At 43.8% G+C, this 23,199-nt stretch overlaps 1 protein-coding gene across 1 annotated transcript in view; it reads right to left on the bottom strand.

Annotated features, from left to right (window-relative positions):
* Positions 1-23,199, bottom strand: part of ahcy (adenosylhomocysteinase) — a 70,004-nt gene that overhangs the window by 10,134 nt on the left and 36,671 nt on the right. Inside the window, exons 4-8 of the mRNA XM_052031203.1 lie at positions 22,558-22,710; positions 21,484-21,596; positions 14,662-14,869; positions 4,182-4,269; positions 1,447-1,564 (exon numbers count right to left, since the gene is read on the bottom strand). Coding sequence (XP_051887163.1) covers positions 1,447-1,564; positions 4,182-4,269; positions 14,662-14,869; positions 21,484-21,596; positions 22,558-22,710 — 680 coding nt within the window. The remainder of the gene's footprint in view (positions 1-1,446; positions 1,565-4,181; positions 4,270-14,661; positions 14,870-21,483; positions 21,597-22,557; positions 22,711-23,199) is intronic.

Consider the following 23,199-nt stretch of genomic DNA (forward strand, 5'->3'; position numbering starts at 1 on the left):
TGGGCAGGACTTGCAGTTAAATGACAAGACCCTGGGGAATGTTGTAGAACAGATACCTAGGGTACAAGCACCCAATTCCCTGGAAGTGGCGACAGTGGTAAATGGGGCATATGGCATGCTTGCCTTCATTGGACAGGGCACTGAGTACAAGAGTTGGGACGTTATGTTATAGTTGTACAGAATGTTGGTGAGACCACACCTGGAATATTGCGTGCAATTCTGATTGCCATAGTACAGGAAGGATGTGATTAAAGTTAGGGAGGTGCAGAAAAGATTCACAAGGATATTGCCAGGACTAGAGGGATTGAGTTACAGGGAGAGACTGGATAGGCTCTAACCTAAGTGAGGTTTATAAAGTCATGAGGGGCAAAGATGAAGGTGTTTGGTCAGTTTTTTTCCCAGGCTAGGAAAGCTAGAGGGAGCAAGTTTAAAATGAGGGGAGAAGATTTAAAGGGGACCCTAGAGGCAAGAGGATGGTAAGCATCTGGAATAATGCACACAAAATGCTGGAGGAACTCAACAGGTCAGGCAGCATCTATGGAGGGATCAAGACCCTTCATCAGGGCTAGAAAGGGAGAGGGCAGAAGCCAGATTAAAAAGGTAGAGGGAGGGGGAGAAGCACAAGCTGGCAGGTGATAGGCGAGTTCCTCCTCATTTCCCTCCATAGATGCTGCCTGACCTGCTGAGTTCCTCCAACATTGTGTGTATTGCCCCAGATTCCAGTATCTGCAGAATGTCAAGTATCTGCAGGATGTCAAGTATCTGGAATAAGCTGCCAGAGAAAGTGGTAGGAGTGGGTACAGTTACAACATATAAAACATTTGGACAGGTTCAAGGATAGATAAAGTTTACAGGGACATAGGCCAAATGCAGGAAAATGGCATGTTTGGGACGAGCTCAGGAAGGTGCTGGGTCAGCATGGAATTGGGATGAAGGGCTTGCTTATGCACAATATGACTATCAGCAGGTACAGAATGCAAGATAAAAGGGTGATCTAGCTTAAGCTGCTTTTCTCCCAGAAACACGTCAACTCATTTCTGCAACTTAATGCTATTAATAGTGTCAATATTATTTATCCACTGCTTCACCCACTTGTCAGGAACTTTTTGAAAGCTCATTTAGCAATTATGGATGTTCAAATAACTCTATAGGGATAGTTTGACAGAACTTTCATTTTTACTTCAACCAACTTCATAATTTACCTTTAACAATCCATGAATGTTTCCATTTTTTAGTCCATTTAAATCAGCATTTTTGACCATGTGGAAATTATCCAACTGACTTGTGCTCCATTTGCTGCTCCCACTATTGTTGGGCAAGCACCCTTCAGAGGATCAGGATGTGATAGTTATCCTGCAAAAATGCTTGGTATGATGTTGGAATAAGTTGGAACTGGATCAGAGCTATACAAACATTCTACAGTTGTGCTTAGAAAAGCCAACCTACCTGTGGTTTAATGTTCACCTTCTTTGTAGCATTCTTAGCCAGCCATTTTACATCCAGCTCAATATCGAAGTGACCAATGTTACAAACAATTGAATCATCCTTCATTTGTTCAAAGTGCCTGAAAGGGGACCAAACTGAGATGTACAAATTGAGGGACATTGATACAGTAGATAATGATAAGTTGTTGTATCTATGACCAAAGACGTACAGGTTAGGAGCTGAGGGCGTGCTACGTTGACACCAAAAGAGTGGTGACACTTGTGGACTGCCCCCAGCGCATTCTCAGTAATGTAAAAAGACACATTTCACTGTGTTTCAAAGTACAGGTGACTAATAAATAAATCTTAATATTGAAATATCTTAGGGGTCATAGATTTAAGGGACAGGAGATTTAGAGACAAGAGACACTGCAGATACTGGAAATCTGGAGCAACGCACACAAAATGCTGGAGGAACTCAGCAGGTCAGGCAGCATCTATGGAGTGAAATGAACAATTGATGTTATGGGCCGAGACCCTTCATCAGGACTGGAAGAGGGCAGACCCCAAATTAAAAGGTAGGGGCAGGGGGAAGAAAAGGGGTGAAGGGGTCACGGAAATGAAGAGTGAAGGAGCCCCTTCTCTCTCCTCCACCACCCTCACAACCTGCCCCCCACTATTCCAGAGCCTACTATCCCATCAGATTCCTCCTTCAGCCCTTTGCCTCTTCCACCTATCACCCTCCCGCTTCGCACATCATTTCCTTTCCACCCCGCCCCCACTTCCCCACCCACCTACCTTCCCCCTCACCTATCACTCACCAGCTTGTGCTCCTCCTCCTCCCCTTTTATTCTGGCTTCTGCCCTCTTCTTCTCTAGTCCTGAAGGGTTTCAACCCGAAACATCAACTGATCATTTCCCTCCATAGATGCTGCTTGACCTGCTGAGTTCCTCCAATATTTTGTGTCCATTGCTAGATTCAGGGAACTTTTCAACCAGATGGTTAAACCGTGGAACATATTGCCTCTGCGGTAGTGGTGGAAGATACTCACAGCATGTATTGTGATGAGTACTCAAAATGTGACGGCATAGAAAATTACATGTCAAGGGCTAGAAAATAGGATTAGTGTAGATAGGTATTTGATGGCTGGTGAGGGCACAGTAGCCTCTTCCTTTGCTGTCTGACTGAGACATTAAAACCATCCTAGTCATCCCCAAATAGCCCCTGCACACTGGCACTGCTCACACAGCCCCAGGAATCAAGAGCAAAGAATCAGTTCCGATATCTGGGCTGAAACAAGATGTTTATGGCATACTTGGCCAAAGCAGAGTATTGACCACCTACTTTCACAGAGATGTACAGGAAACACAGTCATTACAACCACTTGGGTAACAGAAATTTGTCCTTCCAGAATTCACAAATCACTACCCAAAAATTGGAGATATGGAAGAAAATTCACTCTTACAGAACTTAAGTGGGGAAAGTATTAAAAAAACATTTTCCACCTCTTGTTTGACACAAGCAGACAATCGCAATATGAGCTGTGTTCTAAGAACACACAACCACCCATAACACGGATCAACTGTATATAAAATGGGATCTTCTTCAAGTCAGGAGGATAACCATAGCTGTTACAAAATAACACTGACACACTATCAAATAGTATAAATGAGAACAGCAAATGAGCTTTAAAAGACCACAGACGGGTGAGTGAAATGCATGAATACAGAAGATCTAATTTAAAGCAGGTTAATGTGATCTAATACTTTCTGGGATAAGCAGTAATCCCAGTATAACCTAAATGGTACTATGCAGCAGCAAAGCCAAGAAGGATCTAGGCAGACATATTCACAAATGTGTCCTAGCAAACTTACTGCCCAAAGAACTAAGCGAAAGGAGATTGTCATATCTTTGGGGCATGGAAGGAACAATCAGAAATTCACATACTGCCTTTATTCAAATAGGCACATGGCTGGGCCAGCATTTAACACATGTCCATCTGCTGATCTGGTTGTGCCAAGTTGATATTGTGAAGGTACTCCTACAAGTTTGTGAGGTAGGGGGGTTCCAACATTTTCTCCAATAAGAAATTCAGGTTATTTGCAAGTCAGGTTGGTGTGCATTTTGAGGGACAGTGTTTTTAAGTGACTGCTCTCCCCTTTCTAGTGACAAGAGGTCAATAGTCTGCAAAGTTTCAGCAAGTTAACACTACACTTGTGCAGCCCATGTGCTGATGGAAGAAACGAGTGATTAAGTATGATGGACAAAGATCCAGTTAAGCAGAGCACTTCACCCTGGATTTCATTAAGCTCAAGTGTTCTGGAACTATACTCATCCAGACAAAGGGAGAGTATTCCATGTGAAAGACAATGGAAAGTCGTGTGTACCTCACTGCAGAATACCCAGCAGTAGTAGCCGCAATATTTATATCTAGCCCAATTGGGTTTGTTAAAGGTGAGGGATGCAGCAATGGCTTTGAAGGTCACAGAAGTTTTTAACCATTGCTGAGAAGTTTATGTTCATGTCACTTGACATTTACCCACCTCAGTGTGGACCAGATTACACAGGACATTTTTGACAATTGGAAATGTACTACAAAACCACTAAAGCTGCACTAATTTGCAAAGTTCGAGGAATAACACAGAAGTATAAGACTATTGAACAGTTCTTCAAAGTAGATGAACATTACGGGTTGAAAAGTCATCAAGAGATAGACTTGCTCAGATAAAAACAAGTCCAGTGCCAGCCACTTCTTACCTTCCCACAATGATATCTTTGCAGCCAGTTGTTGTCACAAAGATATTTCCTTCCTTGCATGCTTCATCCATTGTTGTGACCTCATAACCTACAAAGTAAAAGGAGTTTGATCACTTGCACTAGGGCTAAAAACAGTCGAAGAACATGCTATGCAAGATATAGTATAGAATAACTAAGTCTGGAATAAAGGTGTTGGTGCAGCAGATAAGTTGCCAGACCAGCAATACAGTGACCTAATGATTTCTCAGTGTTCAAATCCCCATGTCACCTGGAATTGAAACTATCCAGTTGGAATTTAAAACTAGTCCTTGATACCATTCAAAAAAAGTAGATTGACATATAAACCTTACCTGCTTGACAAACACCCTTCAGGGGTAGAAATTTGCCAGTTACCCATTTGGGCAACATACTAGTCCAGGTTTATGCCTTTGACTCTGAAGGTGCTTCCAAAATGTCCTACAAACCCGTGTTGTGACACAACTGCAATACATGAACAACAATACACAAAAAGTGCTAGAGGAACACAGCAGGTCAGGCAGCATCCACAGAGGAAAATAAACAGTCGACGTTTCGGGCTGAGACCCTTCATCAGGACTGTTTATTTCCCTCCATGGATGCTGCCTGACCTGCTGACTTCCTCCAGTACTCTGTGTATTGCTCCAGATTCCAGCATACATGAAACAAAGTACAGATGGACAGATCAAGCATCAACATAGGCTTTGAATCCAGTCAACCTCTGTAGCTGTTACACTTTATTCTGCATTCTGTTGTTGTTTTACCTTGTACTGCCTCAATGCACTGCATATTGAATTGATCTACTTAGAAACATAGAAAACCTACAGCACAATTCAGGCCCTTTGACCCACAAAGCTGTGCTGAACATGTCCCTACCTGAGAAATTACGAGGCTCACCCAGAGCCCTCTATTTTTCTAAGCTCAATGTAACTATCCAAAAGCCTCTTAAAGGACCCTATCGCATCCACCTCCACCACCGTTGCCGGCAGCCCATTCCACGCACTCACCACTCTGAGTAAAAAGCTTACCCCTGACATCTCCTCTATACCTACTCCCAGCACCTTAAACCTGTGTCCTCTTGTGGCAACCATTTCAGCCCTGAGAAAAAGCCTCTGAATATCAACACGATCAATGCCTCTCATCATCTTATACACCTCTATCAGGTCACTTCTCATCCTCCGTCGCTCCAAGGAGAAAAGGCCGAGTTCCCTCAACCTGCTTTCATAAGGCATGCTCCGCATTCCAGGCAGCATCCTTGTAAATCTCCTCTGCACCCTTTCTATGGCTTCCACGTCCTTCCTGTAGTGAGGTGACCAGAACTGAGCACAGTACTCCAAGTGGGGTCTGACCAGGGTCCTATACAGCTGCAACATTACCTCTCAGCTCCTAAATTCAATTCCAGTATTGATGAAGGACAATACACCATATGCCTTCTTAACCACAGAGTCAACCTGCGCAGCTGCTTTGAGCGTCCTATGGACTCGGACCCCAAGATCCCTCTGATCCTCCACACTGCCAAGAATCTTACCATTAAGACTATATTCTGCCATCATATTTGACCAACCAAAATGAACCACTTTACACTTTTTTGGGTTGAACTCCATCTGCCACTTCTCAGCCCAGTTTTGCATCCGATGTCCCGCTGTAACCTCTGACAGCCCTCCACACTATCCACAACACCTCCAACTTTTGTGTCATCAGCAAACTTATTAACCTATCCCTCCACTTCCTCATCTAGGTCGTTTATAAAAATCATGAAGAGTGAGGGTCCCAGAACAGATCCCTGAGGCACACCACTGGTCACTGACCTCCATGCAGAATATGACCTGTCAACAACTACTCTTTGCCTTCTGTGGGACAGCCAGTTCTGGATCCACAAAGCAAAGTCCCCTTGGATCCCATGTCTTCTTACTTCCTCAATAAGCCTTGCATGGGGTATCTTATCAAATGTCCTGCTGAAATCCATATACACTACATCTACTGCTCTTCTTTCATCGAAGTGTTCAGTCAGATCCTCAAAAAATTCAAATCAGGCTCGTAAGGCAGGACCTGCCCTTGACAAAACCATGCCGACTATTCCTAATCATATTATACCTCTCCAAATGATCCTGAGAGGCAGGATACATGATCATCATCTCCATCAACTTACCAACCACTGAAGTAAGACTCACTGGTCTAGAATTTCCTGGGCTATCTTTACTCCCTTTCTTGAATAAGAGAAAATCATCCGCAACCCTCCAGTCCCCCGGAACCTCTCCTGTCCCCATTGATGATGCAAAGATTATCACCAGAGGCTCTGCAATCTCCTCCCTCATCTCCCATGGTAGCCTGGGGTACATCTCATCCAGTCCCGGCGACTTATCCAACTTGATGCTCTCTGAAAGCTCCAGCACATCCTCTTTCTCAGTATCTACGTGCTCAAGCTTTTCAGCCTGCTGCAAGTCATCACTACAATCACCAAGATCTTTTTCCATAGTGAATACTGATGTAAAGTATTCATTAAGTACCTCTGCTATTTCTTCTGGATCCATACACACTTTCCCACTGTTACCCTTGGAGTTTTCCTTAATCCTGCCTGCCAAGGCCTTCTCATGGCCCCTTCTGGCTCTCCTAATTTCTTTCTTAAGCTCCTTCCTGTTAACCTTATACTCTTCCAGATCTCTAACATTACCAAGCTCTCTGAACCTTTTGTAAGCTTTTCTTTTCGACTAGATTTATTACAGCCTTTGTACACCACGGTTCCTGTATCCTATCGTAACCTCCCTGTCTCATTGGAACATACCTATACAGAACTCCACACAAATATCCCCTGAACATTTGCCACATTTCTTCTGTACTTTTCCGAGAACATCTGTTCCCAGTTTAAGCTTCCAATTTCCTGCCCGAGAGCCTCAATTCTCCTTACTCTAATTACACAACTTTCTAATCTGTCTGTTCATATCTCTCTCCAAAGCTATTGTAAAGGAGATAGAATTATGATCACTATCTCCAAAATGCTCTCCCACTGAGAGATCTGACACCTGACCAGGTTCATTTCCCAATACCAAATCAAGTAGAGTCTCTCTTCTTGTAGGCTTATCTACATATTGTGTCAAGAAACCTTCCTGAACACACCTAACAAACTCCACCCATCTAAACCTTTTGCTATATGGATATGCCAATCGATATTTGGGAAATTAAAATCTCCCATCACAACAACTCTGTTATTATCACACCTTTCCAGGATCTGTTTCCCTATCTGCTCCTCTATATCCCTGTTACTATTGGGCGGCCTATAAGAAACACCAAGTTATTGACCCCTTCCTGTTCCTAACCTCCACCCACAGAGACTCTGTAGATAATCCCTCCATACCATCCACCTTTTCTGCAGCCGTGACATTATCTCTGATCAACAGTGCCACTCCCCCAGCTCTTTTGCCTCCCTCCCTGTCCTTTCTGAAACATCTAAAACCCGGCACTTAAAGTAACCATTCCTGATCCTGAGCCATCCAAGTCTCTGTAACGGCCATCACATTGTAGCTCCAAGTATTGACCCAAGCTCTAAGCTCATCCACCTTGTTCACAATACTCCTTGTGTTAAAATAGACAGATCTCAAAACATTGGTCTGAGCGCGTCCCTTCTCTATCACCTGCCTATCCTCCCTCTCACACTGTCTACAAGTTCTCTATCTGAGAGCCAACCGCCTCTTCCCCAGTCTTTTCAGTTCGGTTCCCACCCCCCAACAATTCTAGTTTAAACTCATTAGCAATGTACACCACCAAAATCTGATCTCTTGGCACGGAATATCCCTCACTCCACCAAAACTAACTAGCCAGGGAATCAATCTTAGTTCAATGCTAGGAACAGCCTATGCAGAACTAATAATGAAGTGTATACCCAGTGAAGCTTCAACAAGTCTGTGTGCTAAATAGGACAAACAGCAAACACAGAACTAAATGAATTCAACCGATAGGTCAGACAAAAACTCTGCAGTCTTGCCAGGAATGGTAGTGGAACATTAATAGGGGGGGGGGCGCAGAAGCACCATGCACATCCCTTTCCAAAGCAACAGAAGAGTCCTGCATTCAAGCTCTAAAAACAAGGCTGAAGATTTCACAGCTAGTGGACGATGCATCCCTGTTTCCTCCTGAGATCCCATCAGTTTTCAGCCACTTTTTTCCCCATACATTTACACCAATACAGCATAATGCTCAATGCGTGTGATCTGGAACCAGTCACACCCCATGTTACTGTAGTACAGTTACAACATCAGTATCTGTCCAAGAATGCAGACAATTACCAAGGTATTTTCTGCCTTCAATGAACATGTCATCTCATCCACTATGAAACAGTATTTACCTAACTACCCATCAATAACCAGATTGGATTTGGCCATGATCCCTCAGCTTCACATCCTAGTCTTGATCTAAACAGGTTAAAGAACTGAATTCATTGATAAGGCCAACTGCCATTTACATCAAAGCAGCATTTTACAGTGTGGTATCAAGTTGTTGTGGTAAAACTGAAGTCAATGGCCACAAAGGGGAAACAGTTCAACGGTTCAAATCATAACTCACTCAGAGGAAGACGTTGTTGCTTGAGGTGAATCACCCCAGTTCCAGGACATGACAGGAGTTCCTCAGGACAGTATCAGAGGCCCAACCATCATCTTCAGTTGCTTCATCAATGACCTTTAAGGTCAGAAGCAGGGCTGGTCACTGATGATTACACAAAGTTTAATTCCATTCATACCTCAGCAAATGATCTCAGCTACTCAGGCTTCATGAGCCTAACACCTTCATGTCATTTCCAATTTGAATACCATCCTGACAGTTATATCACCATTATTTCATTGTCACTGGGTCTAAATCGTGGAAATTCAGGTTTGGGGTATCTAGAATCAGGTGTCAGTCTCAAAATAAGGTACCTTCATGCAGAGGGTGGTGAATCTTTGGAATTCTTTACCAAAGGTGGCTGCAGAGGCTCATGTAAGAGCTAAAAATCTGTCTAACAGAATTGCCCATAAAGGTGCCATGAGCTGTTAGTGTGAGATTCTGCACTTCTCCTGGTACAGGTATTCCCACAGTGAATGAATAGCCATGAATTTATTGGATGGCATAACAAATACAGAGGGCTGAATGGCCAATTCCATCTGTATTCCTTAGATGTCCACACCTGCATACAAGACCAAGATTACAATCAAAAACGGGAAGTAATATTTGTGTCTCAAAACTGCCAAACCTTTTCGAGCAAGAGAATCTAATCACAAACTCTTGTCATTCAATGGCATTGCTATCACCAAGATCCCCATGAACATGCTGAGGTTCACCATTAACCAAACTGAATTAGACAAGTATGACTACAAGAGGTCAGAGACTGGGTATCCTGCAGCAAGTGACTTACTTCCTGACACCAGAGAGCCTTTTCATTACCTACACCTACAAGCCAAATGTGTGATGGAATACTCTCCTTCCCTGAAACAGCTGCCACACTAAGGTTAACATCCAGACACCACAGTTCACTTGATTGCCATCCTATGCACCATTATAGAAAGGACGTGGAGGCTTTGGAGAGGATGCAGAAGAAGTTTACCAGGATTAGAGGGCATGTGTTATGAGGAGAGGTTGGACAAACTAGGTTTGTTTTCTCTGGAGCAGAGACTGAGGGGAGACTTAGGTGTTCATAAAATTATAAGAGGTATTGGGAGGGTCGACAGCCAGTAACTCCCCCCACCCCCGAGTTGAAATGTCTAGAGAGTATGCATTGAAGGTGGGGAGGGGGTAGTTCAAACAAGATGTTCAGGGCGGCTTTTTTTAAAAAAGGAAATACAGAGTGGTGGTGCCTGGAATGCGCTGCCGGGAGTGGTGGTGAAGACAGATACGATAGAGGTGTTAAGAGGCTCTTAAATAAGCAGATGAATATGCAGAGAATGGAGGGATATGGACATGTGCAGGCCTAGAGGGATTAGTTCAGTTAGCTTAATTAGTGCAGTACAATACTGTGGGCTGAAGGGCCTGTTCCTGTACTGTTCTATGTTTCATGTTCCACCTTCCATTACTGGTTGCTGTATCTACAAACTACGTTACTGTACTCATCCAAGATATTCTTAGTAACTTCCAAACCAGATCTCTATCACCAAGACGGTTAAGAGTTTCATGTACATGGAAACAACACTAGCTGCAGATTACACTCCATACTACACATCCTTCTGAATTAGAAATTATTTCCTTCATTGTCACTGGGTGTTCCAGGCATTAGACTGGCTATGAAGGAACAGTAATACGTGCATTAGAAGAACCACAAGTTGAAGTCCTAAGTTGGAGCAAGGCCAATTTTGATGGTACTACACAGGAACTTTCAAAATTAGATTGGGGGAGGCTGTTTGCAGATAAAGCGATATCTGGCAAGTGGGAAGCTTTTAAGGGTGAGGCAGGGAGAGTTCAGAGCCAGCTTATGTCTGTTAGAGTGAATGGCAAGGCTGATGAATAGGGAACACTGGATGACAAGATGTAATGAGGCTTTGATCAAGAAAAAGGAGATATGCCAGGCATAGGCAGCTGGGATCAAGTGAATCCCTTGAGTGGGGTTGTGGGGGGCGGGGGGGGGGGGGGGGGGGGGTGGGAGTGGTGTGTTGGAGTATGCTTAAGAGAAATCAGGAGGGCAAATGGGCGACACCAGACAGCTTTAGCAGATAGGGTAAAGGAGAATCCAGAAGAGATTCTATAGTTACATTAAGGGCAAAAGAACTAGTGAGAGAACAGGATGCCTTGAAGATTCACAAGGTCATTTATGTGTGGAGCCACAGGAGATCAGCATGGTCCCAAATGAATATTTCTTTCTTACTGTGGAGAAAGACATGGATGCTCGGGAACTTAGGAATGTTAACAGTGATGCCTTGAAAAATGTCCATATTACAAAAGAGGTGGTGATGGAGGTCTCAAAACAGATAAATCCCCAGGACCTGAATAAAGTGTATCCTAGGACATTGTGGGAAACTAGAGAAGAAATTGTTGGGCACTTAGCATAGATATTTGTATTATTGATAGCCACGAGTGAGGTGCTGGGAGGCTCATGTTGTGCTTTTATTTAAGGCAAGGAAAAGCCCGAGAACTGGTGAGCCTAACAACAGTGAGTGGGCAAGTTATTGGAGGAGATTCTGAGAAATGGGATCTACATGCATTTGGAAATGCAAGGACTGATCTGGGATAGTCAGCATGGCTTTGTGTGGGAAATCGTATCTCATAAATTTGAGTTTTCTTTTTAAAAGGATGTCATTAAACTGGAAAGGGTACAAACATCTATTGGGATGTTACTGGGACTGGAGGGTTTGAATTATAAGGGAAGACTGGATAGACTAGGACTTCTTTCTCCTGGAGTGCAGGAGGCTGAGGGGTGACCTTACAGGTTTATAAAATCATGAAGGGCAGAGATAAGGTGGATAGCCACTCTTTTCCCCAGGGTAGGGAGTCCAAAACTAGAGGACATAGGTCTGAAGTGAGAGGGGAATGATTTAAAAGGCACCTGAAGGGGAATTTATTCTGCCCGCGCCCCGCCCCCCCCCCTCACAGAGTGGCCCCATATATGGAGCAAGCTGCCAGAAGTAGTAGAGGGGCATCCAACTGCAACACTTAAGACATTTGGACAGGTACGTGGATAGGAAAGGTTTAGAGGATTATAGGCCAAACTGGCCTAGCTCCATTAGGCAACTTGGTTGGCATGGTACGACTATGACTCTAACCAGTGATTCAAGGTGGCAGCTCACCGCCACCGTTAATGCCAATTAGGGATGAACAATAAATGCTGGCCATGCCAAAAAAATGAACAGTAAGCGCTTGGTTTCTGTTAGGATTTTGAAGAAAACATGTATTCCACCCAGAAGATGCAGCATTGCACCCAAGCCCACAGGAAGAGACATTTTTTTTAAAGTGACCCTTAGAGCCAGGGAGATACAGCATGAAAATACATGCTTCATGCTGTATTGGACCCCATACATCTTGGGGTCCAAGTCCAAAGATACCTCAAAGTTGCTGTGCAAGTTGATAGGTGGTTAAGAAGGTGCATGGTATGCTGGCCTTCATTAGTTGGGGTATTGAGTTCAAGAGTCACGAGGTAATGCTGCAGCTCAATAAATCCTCGTTAGACTGCACTTGAAGTATTGTGTTCAGTTCTGGTCGCCTCATTTTAGGAAGGACATGGAAGCTCTAAAGAGGGTGCAGAGGAGATTTACCAGGATGGTGCCTGAATTAGAGAACATGTCTTATGTGGAAAGGTTGAGCCAGCTGCAGCTTTTCTCTTTGGAGAGATACAGGATAAGGCGACTTGACAGAGGTGTATAAGATTATGAAAGGTAATCTGCCTACCACCGCCACAAGTCTACAGCAGACGCAATCTCACTGGCTCTCCACTCAACTTTGGAGCATCTAGACAACAATACAAACTTCAGGCTGCTGTTTATCAATTAAAGCTATGCGTTCAACATCATCCCCTCAGTACTAAGCAACAAGCTTCAAAACCTGCGCCTCTGTACCTCCCTCCGCAACTGGATCCTCTACTTCTATATTGGGAGACTAGTCTGTGTGGATCGGTAGTAACAACTCCTCCTCACTGAGGACCTCAAGGATGTGTGCTAAGTCCACTGCTCCACTCAATCTACATATGACTGCGTGACTAGGCACAGCTCAAATGTCATCTATAAATTCGCCAATGACACCACTGTTGTTGGCAGAATCTCAGATGCCAACAAGGCAGCATCCAAGAGTGAGATAGATCGGCTGGTTGAGTGGTGTCGTAACAAGCTCACACTCAACACCAGCAAGACCAAAGAATTGATTCTTGGCTTCAGGAAGGGGAAGTTGGGAGAATACACACTAGTCCTCATTGAGTGGTCAGCAGTGGAAAGCGTGAGCAGCTTCAAGTTACTGAGCGTCAACATCAAGAGGATCCATCTTGGGTCCAACACATTACTGCAATCACTAAGGCTGCATGCCAACAGCTCTACTTCATTAGGAGTTTGAGGAGATTTGCTATTTTACCAAAGACTCTTGCAAATTTCTACAGATGTTCAGTGGAGAACATTCCGACTGGTTGCATCACTGCTTGGAATGGAGGCTCCAATGTGCAAGATTGAAAGAGGTTGCAGAGGTTTGTAGACTCAGCCATTTCCATCACAGGCACAATCCTCCCTGCCATCAAGAGCATCTTCAAGGGGCGGTGCCTCAAGAAGGCAGCATCCATCATTAAAGACCCTCACCATCCAGGACATTCCCTCTTCACGTTACTACCATCAGGAAGGAGGCACAGGAGCCTGAAGAACCACACTCAACATTTCAGGAACAGCTTCTTCCCCTCCACCATCAGATTTCTGAATGGTCCATGAACACTACCTCAATTATTCCTTTTTTGTACTATTTGTTTTTGTAACTTTTTGTCTTGCATTGTACTGCTGCTGCAAAACAAATTTCACGTCAGTGATAATAAACCTGGTTCTGATAGAGTGCACAGCCAACATCTTTTCCCCAGGGTAGCAACGGCCAACACCAGAGGGCACCAATTTAAGATCAGAGAAGGAAAGTTTAAGGGGATGTCAAAAGGTAGTTCTTTTTTTAAAAAAAAGTGGTGGGTGCCTGGAATGCACCGTCAGGGTAGTGCTAGAAGCTGATACAATAGGGACATTTAAGAGACTCTTAGATAGGCACATGGATGCAAGAAAAATGGAGGGTTATGGGCTGTGTAGGAGGGAAGGGTTAGATAGATCATAGAGTAGGTTTATATAGGTCGGCACAACATCGTGGTCTGAAGGGCCCGTACTGTGCTGTATTGTTCTAGGTTCTATGAAGACAGGTCCTTCAGCCCACTCAGTCTGTGCGAACCATCTACCATCCATTTACATTAATCCTACATTCATCCCATTTTTATTCTCCACTTAACTCCCCCAGATTCTACTGTTTACGCACCAGCAGCAACTTAAAGTGGCCAACTAACCTTCCAATTCACACATCCTTGGGATGTGAGGGGACACTGGTGCACCCAAATATGCAAACTCCACACAGACAGCACTCAAGGTCAGGACAGGATGTGGGTATCTGGCCCTGCAAGGTCATGGTTCTACTCTGTGCCACCATGTGTGATATGAAGCTGGAATCTGTCTGGGTTTCCGTATTGGGTAAATCTTCCTCCTAGTCACAGACAGAATGATGAAATGACTAATTACAACAGCCACACAACTGAGTTACCCATCCACCAAAACTTAATTTCAAATTACTGAAAATTGAGCTAGCAACTGCTGTTACTTTGCACCATTTTAGAGCCAACTCAAAAATGGGGTTCTGAATTCAAACCTCAATCAGAAGTATTCCAGAGAATGTGTAATATCTTCATAATGCAAACCCTGAAGTTCTGGTAACATATTGGTGAATCTGTGCTTTCCATAAAAACAGTTTCAAAGTAGTGCTTTGATTTATCTCCAGGATTTAGCATTTCACTTACCTTCCATAGCAGCTTGTAGAGCATTGATGGGGTCGATTTCTGTTACAATAACTCTTGCTCCAAAACCTCGAAGAGCCTGGACACAACCCTTGCCCACATCACCATATCCTGCCACCACTGCCACCTTACCCGCAATCATGACATCTGTGGCACGCTTGATGCCATCAATAAGTGATTCTCTGCATCCATAAAGATTGTCAAATTTGCTCTGTAAAAAGAACAGGCAGATTAGAAAAAGAACTAATTCTACACTCAATAAACCACCCCCTCAAAGGCACTTCTCTGTGCAGAGTCAATTTAGGGACAGACTAACACACCAACAAGGGTCAGTGGACAGTCTGAGGGCAGAAGCAAAAGGCTGCAAAACAAAATCTGTGTATAAGTGCCATTTAACTTCATTCAAGTGCACAAAACTGAAGATAAAACAGTACAACACTATGTTGTGCTAAACTAATTAATGCCTAGCTAAACAAATCCCTTCTGCCTATAGAATGTCCATATCCCTCCATTCTCTGCACATTCATATGCCTGTAAGCCTCTTAAACACCTCTATTTGCCTCCACCACCACCACCACGGCAGCGCATTTCAGGTACCAACCACTCAAAACAAAAACTTGCCCCGCATCTCCTTGAAACTTACCCCTTCTCACCTTAAACACACACCCTCTTGTATTAGACATTTCGACCATGGGAAAAAGATACCGGCTGCCTCCTCTATCTTATAAACTTCTATCATGTCCCTTCTCACCCTCTGCTGCTCTAGAGAAAACAGAGTTTGCCCAACCCCTCCTCATAGCAGAGGCCCTCTAATCCAGGCAGCATCCTGGTAACCCTTTTCTTTATCCTCACCAAAGCCTCCATTTCCTTCCGAAAATGGGGCAAACAGAACTGAATGCAAACCCCAGACGTGGCCTCAGAGTTTTATAAAGCTGCAACATAACTTCGCCTCTTGAACTCAATGCCTCGACTAATAATGGCAAGCATTCCATGTGCCTTCTTTACCCCCTATCAACCCATGCAGCCACTTTGAACAATGAGCCAGGCATTTTACAGGATTGCATAAACAGGACCTTTGGACCACCATGCCCATGCTGCCCTTTGTACCCATCTATACTAATCCATTTACCTGCATTAGATCTACAGCTGTCTATACCTTGGCAATTCAACTTGTGTAGATATTTCTTAAATGTTGAGTAGCTTCAGGCAGCACATTCCAGATACCGTGTGAAATAATTACCCCTCTACACCTCTGACCTCACACCTTAAACCTATGCCCTCTTAGAATCATAGAACAGTACAGCACAATACAGGCCCTTCGGCCCACAATGTTGTGCCAACCTTTAAACCTTGCCTAAGGCTATCTAACCCCTTCCTATCACATATCCCCCTATTTTAAATTCCTCCATATGCTTATCTAACAATCTCTTGAATTTGACCAATGTACCTGCCTCCACCACCACCCCAGGCAGCGCATTCCATGCCCCAACCACTCTCTGGGTAAAAAAACCTCCCTCTGATATCTCCCTTGAACTTCCCACCCATTACTTTAAAGCTATGCTCTCTTGTATCGAGCATTGGTGCCCTGGGAAAGAGGCGCTGGCTGTCTACTCTATCTATTAATATTTTGTACGCCTCTATCATGTCTCCTCACATCCTTCTTCTCTCCAAAGAGAGAAGCCCTAGCTCCCTTAGTCTCTCCTCATAATGTATACTCTCTAAACCAGGCAGCATCCTGGGAAATCTCCTCTGCACCCTTTCCAACACTTCCACATCCTTCTATAATGAGGCAACCAGAACTGGACACGGTACTCTAAGTGTGGCCTAACCAGAGTTTTGTAGAGCTGCATCATTACCTCGTGGCTCTTAAACTCGATCCCTCGACTTATGAATGCTAACATCCCATAAGCTTTCTTAACTACCCTATCCACCTGTGAGGCAGCTTTCAGTGATCTGTGGATATGAACCCCCAGATCCCTCTGCTCCTCCACACTACCCAGAATCCTGCCATTACCTTTGCACTCTGCCTTGACATAAAGACCTCCACAATGGCAAAGTACATGTGTGCACAGGTGCAATGAAAAACTTACTTGCAGCAGCCTCACAGGCACATAGCATCACAAGCAGCATTTACAAGAAAAACAAATTAAACATAAAACAATTTTTTACAAGAACACAATTAGAACAAAAAGTCCATTTTAGTGCAAAGTGACAAAGTGGTCATAGTGTTGTGAAACAGTATACAGTATATTAGGGTTCTGTAGGTTGGTTCAAGAACAGAATGAAGGGAAGTAGCCATTCTTGAACCTGGTGGTGTGGGACTTCAGGCTTCTTCACCTCCTACCCGGTGGTAACTGCGAGATGGCGGCATGGCCTGGATGGTGGGGATCTTTGATGGATGATGCCTTCTTGAAGCAGCGCCTCCTGTAATTACTACCAATGGTGGGGAGGGATATACCTGTGATGTATTGGGCAGAGTCCACTACTCTCTGCAGCCTCTTGTGGTCCTATGCATTTGAATTGCCACACCAGAAAATGATGCAACCAGTCAGGACAATTTCAACAGTACATTTCTAGAAGTTTGTTGGTGTTCAGTGACAAGCCAAACCTCCTTAACCTAAAAAAGTAAAGATGCTGGTGTACTTCCCTTGTGATTGCAGGTATATGCTGGGCCCAGGACAGGTCATCCGATATGTTAATGCCCAGGAATTTAAAGTTGCTGACTCCACCAATCCCCAGTGTAGACTGGCACATGTTCGCCCTCTTTCCCCTTCCTGAAGTCAAACCAGTTCTTCAGTTCTACTGATGTTGAGCAAGGTTGTTGTGGCACCATTCAACCAGGTCACTGAGTCAGGTTACCATGCTCTTCTTGGGCACCAGTACAATAGATGCCTTTTTGAAGCAGATGGCAACCTCAGATCACAGAAGCAAGAGGATGAATGTGCCCGTAAATAATCCAGCCAGTTGGTCTGCACAGATCTTAGTGCTCGGCCAGGTATGCCATCTGGACCAAACGCTTTTCATGGATTCACCCTGTTGATGTCAGCCTCAGAGCCAGAGATGTGGGGGCTCGTGTGAGTTCATCATAGTTCTCCCCATCAAAGTGTGCATAAAAGGCACTGAGCTCATTCAGGAGTGATGGATCATTGCCACTTATTCTAACCAATCATCTTGTAGGGTGTAACATTGTGCAAGCTCTGTCAAGCGTCCAACTGATTCCAGTTTAGTCTGAAATTGCCTCTTTGCGCTTGCAATAGCAGTCGAGGCTGTACCTGGACTTCTTAAATGACTCTGGATCGCCAGCCCCAAACACCACAGATCTAGCCCTGAGCAGATTACAAATCTCCTGGTTCATCCAGGGCTTCTGGTGGGGAACACTGAATGTTTTTGTGGGTACACACTCATCCACTCATGTCCTTATGGAGTCTCTGACCACCGTGGCATATTCATTGAGGTCTGCTGACAAATCCTTGAACATGGCCCAGTCCACCGCCTCTCAAATTCAATCCCCCGCCTCTGCTGTCCAGTTCTTCATAGTTCTTGTCACTGGTGCTGTGCACTTCACTTTCTGTCTGTATGCAGGCAGAAGCAGCACAGCTACGTGGTTGGAATTACCAAAGTGCAGGCAAGGGATGGAGCAGTAGGCATTCGTGATGGTGGTAGAGCAGTGGTCAAGTGTGTTGAGTCCTCCAATATTGCAGGTGATGTGTTGAAAGTAGCCAGCCAGAGACTCCAAGCTCACCTGATCAAAGTCACCTGCCACAATGTGACAGGCATTGGGGTACACGGCTTCGTTTTGGTTGATTACAGCACTTAGTTCCTCAAGTCCCAGCCTGAGGCGAGATGTAGACTGCAGTCAGAATGACAGAGGTGAACTCCCGTGGAAGGTACAACAGTCGGCACTTCACTACCAGATGTTCCAAGTCTCAAGAGCTCCACCATGTACCCTGTATATCCTAACTTTGTTTGCCTTCCCAAAATGCATCATATCACATGGTGGTGATGCTGCATTTTTCAAAGATCGTTTGAAAATATGGAATCTTTTCCTCTGTCCACCTTTTGATCTCTTCTCGTTACAATTACATATACTGTTCTGCAAAGGGAAAAAGGAAATGGTGCACAAGGGTAACAAGCTGGGGAATCAGAGCTTGCAGACCTACATCAAAAGGTCAGCAACAACTGGAGAAGGGCAAGCCAAGTAGACTGGCTCCACAGGTTTAGCATTACCCTGCCCCATCAGGAAATGGCAGTTAGCATTCACTGAGACCTGCTCCCAGTGCTGCATTGGATCAGTTATTGATCCCACACTTTCCCAGCCTGAGAATGGAAGGAATCAAGGCAGCCCACCAGTGGGCTATGTCTCTCTGAAAAAAGTCCTAAGGAATTACAATTTTTTTCCTGCACAGACAGATCATTCAGCCTGTCAAAGCATGTAGTAGCTATTTAAGAGCAACTCTAATTATGGCATTTGGAGAGCAGCTGCTTAATGAATGCAGCAGGAAGCATTTAACATGTTTGAAGTGTGTACACAAACAGTTTCAGTGTTTGGACATAGGATCTCACCACAGCTTTATACCCCTACCAAAAAAATAACATTTTCACACTCCTAATTTTGTCTTTTGTCCACAGTTGAGCCCTTACCCACCACCTATTTCAATATGCGACTGCCTTCTGGAAGAACAGCCACACCTCAGACAAGTTCAGCAACCGAGGCACAGCTGCAAGAGTTGTAAGAGTATCCTGTGGGATTGAATGTTATCTTCACAAGACTCCATGCTTCAGATGCAATACTCCAATCACCTGCCCTCTATTTAAGCTCACCCAAGAACAAACTAACAAATGGAATTTGGAGCATCATTCAGCCTTTCTTGCCATTAAGATCATGAATTACCTTTGGCCTCGTCATATTTCTGCACTTGATTTCCTTGATATCCATAATTTTTGAATATGTGGACCTGCCATATTTTCTTTGCAAGAGGATTCAGCCTTTGAGTGAAAGTACTTCTTAATCTATTGTGCCAATCCATTGTGTTATGAGGAGAGACTGGAAAGGCTAGATCTGTTTTCCCTGGAGCAGAGGTGGTTAAGAGGCGACATGATTGAGGTGTATAAAATTATAAGGGGTATAGATAGGATAAACTGCAGGAATACTTTCCCTTTTCAGAAATGAATAAAACTAGAGGACACAGATCAAAGGTCAGGGCCTAGAGATTTAAAGGGGTTCAGAGGGGGACCTTTTTCACCCAGAAATGGGTGAGTACTTGGAATGCACTGCCAGAGAGTAGTGGAAGAAGAGTTGCTAACAGCATTTGAGAGGTCTAGTCAAGCAATTAAATCACCTCAGCTTTGAAGGATAGGGGCCAAGTGCTGGGAAACGGAATTGATATTGATGGCTACCCGCAGGTCAGCATGGACATGATGGGCCGAATGGTTCTAGGCACTCCAGTGGGCGAAACGTTCTCACATCTACCATTCCAAGCTGCATAATCTTGGATTTTTCCAGTGTACATTACTCATTTTATACTCCAGAACACAGACCACAACAGCATAGTCTTATAACAAACTACTTCTTCCAGAATTAATCTTGTTAATTTTGTCTGGGACAAGAACAAGACCCACACACACTATCCCAGATGCAGTCTCATTCTGGTTCTGTATAATTGAAACTAGATGTCCACTACTGACTCAGATCTTCTTCCAATGAAGGCCAACATATCAAATTGCTAATAGCTTCCTAATTTTTTGCTCTGCATATCAACCTGCAATGTTTGCAAGGAAAACTACACCCCTCCAATTATTCACGTTTCACTTAGCTTCTTTTTTGAAAATGTCTATTTAAAATTATGAAAAACCTAACTTTCCATTTAACATTCCACATACCACATCTTCAACCATTCACCAGCCTTTATATCTCTCCACCCACCCACCCCCAGGACCTCTGCATGACCCACATTGCCACCTTGCATATTATCAGTAAACCTGAATGTATTACACAATTCCCTCAAACAAACTTTCAATACAGATTATGAACTGGGATCCATACACTGATTCCTGCAGCATCACACAAGTCAGCCGACCAACCCAAAAGTGATCTATTCATTCCTGGTTTTAGTCTATTAAACAAACCTTAATCAACACCAATATTACCACCTATCCCATGTTCTCCAATCTTAATTATTGTGTGTGACATCTTTGGAACGAGTGCAGAAAAGATTTAAGGATGTTGCCAGGACTAGAGGGCCTGAGTTGTAGGGAGGGGTTGGACAGGCTACATCCTTATTCCATGGAACAGGAGAATGAGGAGGGACTTTACAGAATAGTTTAAAATTACAAGAGGTAGACATGTGGTGGCTGGTAACAATCTTTACCCCAGGGTAGAGGAGTCCAAAACTAGGGGGCACAGATTTAAGATGAGAGGGGAAGATTTAAAAGGGACCTGACAGGCAACATTTTCATGTGGCGGGTGGTGAGTATATGGAATGAGCTGCCAGAGGAAGTGATTCAGGCAGGTACAGTAGTATCATTTAAGAGGCACTTGGATAGGTACATGAAGGGGCGGGGCTTAGATGGATATGGGCTGAACACAGGAAATTAGGACGAGCTGGGTGGGCACAGTAGTCAGCATGGAGTAGTTGGGCCAAAGAGCCTGTACCATGCTGTATGGCTCTATGATTCTTATGACTATTAATACTTCCCTTAAAATGCAAAGCATGAGTTAGAACAGAGAAGAGTACAGCCCAGTATGGGCTCTTTTGGCCCCGATATTGTGCCGAGTCGAGTGGGTTAATTGAATAATGCAACATGAACTTTCTTAAAACACGTTACCTTAGTGACAGAGTCATTCACATTAATGGCAGGAACTTTGAGCACCTTATTCTTATGCATCTTCCAGAGATTATGGACTCCAGTTGTAGTCTCTTCAGAGATTCCTTTAATACCTGCAGGATCAATAGGCAACAATAATACCCATTCCCACTTAAGCACAGAGTGGTCAAATAATACCAAACCATGAAGAACAAAGAGGCATGGCAAGTGGCTTATTCAATAACAAAAAGAGAATTCCGAAATAAAAGGTAGCTGCCTTTATCTAGAAGATAATATCTTACACTTCAATCATTCATTCTGATCTTAAGTCTATTGGTATGCAACAAAATGGAGACATCTTCCAATAAATTATATCAAGTATCCACACAAAGGGGCATGCGTTAACAGTGCCACTGAGACACTTGTGGCTCAAGCACTTTCATAAAGTTGTAATTCCACGAATAATCAAAGGATAGCAAATTGTGCCTGCACTGCAGATCTGCCTCTTACCAAATCTGGAACTTGAGTTCTTTACTCCAGTACAGATGCTATCAATGTTTCAGCTTTGTATATCAAGGACACCAGTCAGAATTTACATTATAAAAACCTACTGCAATGTCATGAGGGCATGAGAATATGAGCATGACCCAGCACATCTGGTAATCTTGACGTTATCTGAAGCCCTCAACAGGGTCCTGCTGTTGCTAAAATTCCAGTAATAATAGCACTTGTTAATAGCCAGTACTCCAGTTATCAGCTTCATCCTGCTGTTCCTTGAAAAGCACAATCCGTGCATCGTTTCCTCAATTACAATAAACATGTTAATTTTCCAAAGTGGTCTCATTTAAATTGCTGAATATTTGGAAGCTACAGTGAAATCAAAGCTGTCTGCACAACAAGCAAATGCAGCTGCCCAGGAAAGTCTTCCACAAAGGTAAAATCTTTCCCAATGAGGATAGCCTACAACAGCACATGTCCTTCATCTCCTTTGCTAAGATAAACTCTGAAACAAGGATCAACTCCAAAAATGAATACAACACAAACCTCTAATCTGGCAAAGATCATAGGAGCAAAACAATAGCAGAGGCTTTTAACCTTGTAGAAGTTCAGGATGCTTAACGTGGACTAGATTTGTAAGATCTCCACCATCATCCAAAATCATATTGAGGGATTTTCCATCACGGAAGTACAGTGTCTGCTGAATGCACCAAATGTATTCTTCATCCGTCTCCCCCTTCCAAGCATACACTGCAAAAAGAAAAAAGCCACTTTGACATGAAGCATCAACCCTGAACAAAAACTCAGCTCAGACTTATCTTTAACAACAAAGTAAAAATTCATTGTTCATTGTATGATGCATTTCAGAATGGCCTAACGACCAACCCACTCACATGCAGAAGCAAAGCAAGGCAGTTTTCACACTACAACTTGTGACACTTAATACAAACCAATTATAATGCCACTGAGCTGAAAGCCAGCTATATTAGAAGACACTTACACAGCCAATTGGTTGACAAGAGACATAGAACACCTTGTTGAGAGGAAGAAAGAAGCTTACCTTTAGACAGCAAGGACCAGACAGGGCCCTGGAGAGTTACAATGTAGCCAGGAGGGAGCTTAAGAATAGACAGGAGAGCTAGAAGGGGGCATGAGAAGGCCTTGGTAAATAGGATTAAGGAAATCCCCAAGGTGCTCAACACGTATGTGAAGAATAGAAGGATGACTAGAGTGAGGGTA

Source organism: Pristis pectinata, chromosome 16 (genome assembly GCF_009764475.1).
Source record: "Pristis pectinata isolate sPriPec2 chromosome 16, sPriPec2.1.pri, whole genome shotgun sequence".
NCBI lineage: Eukaryota > Metazoa > Chordata > Chondrichthyes > Rhinopristiformes > Pristidae > Pristis > Pristis pectinata.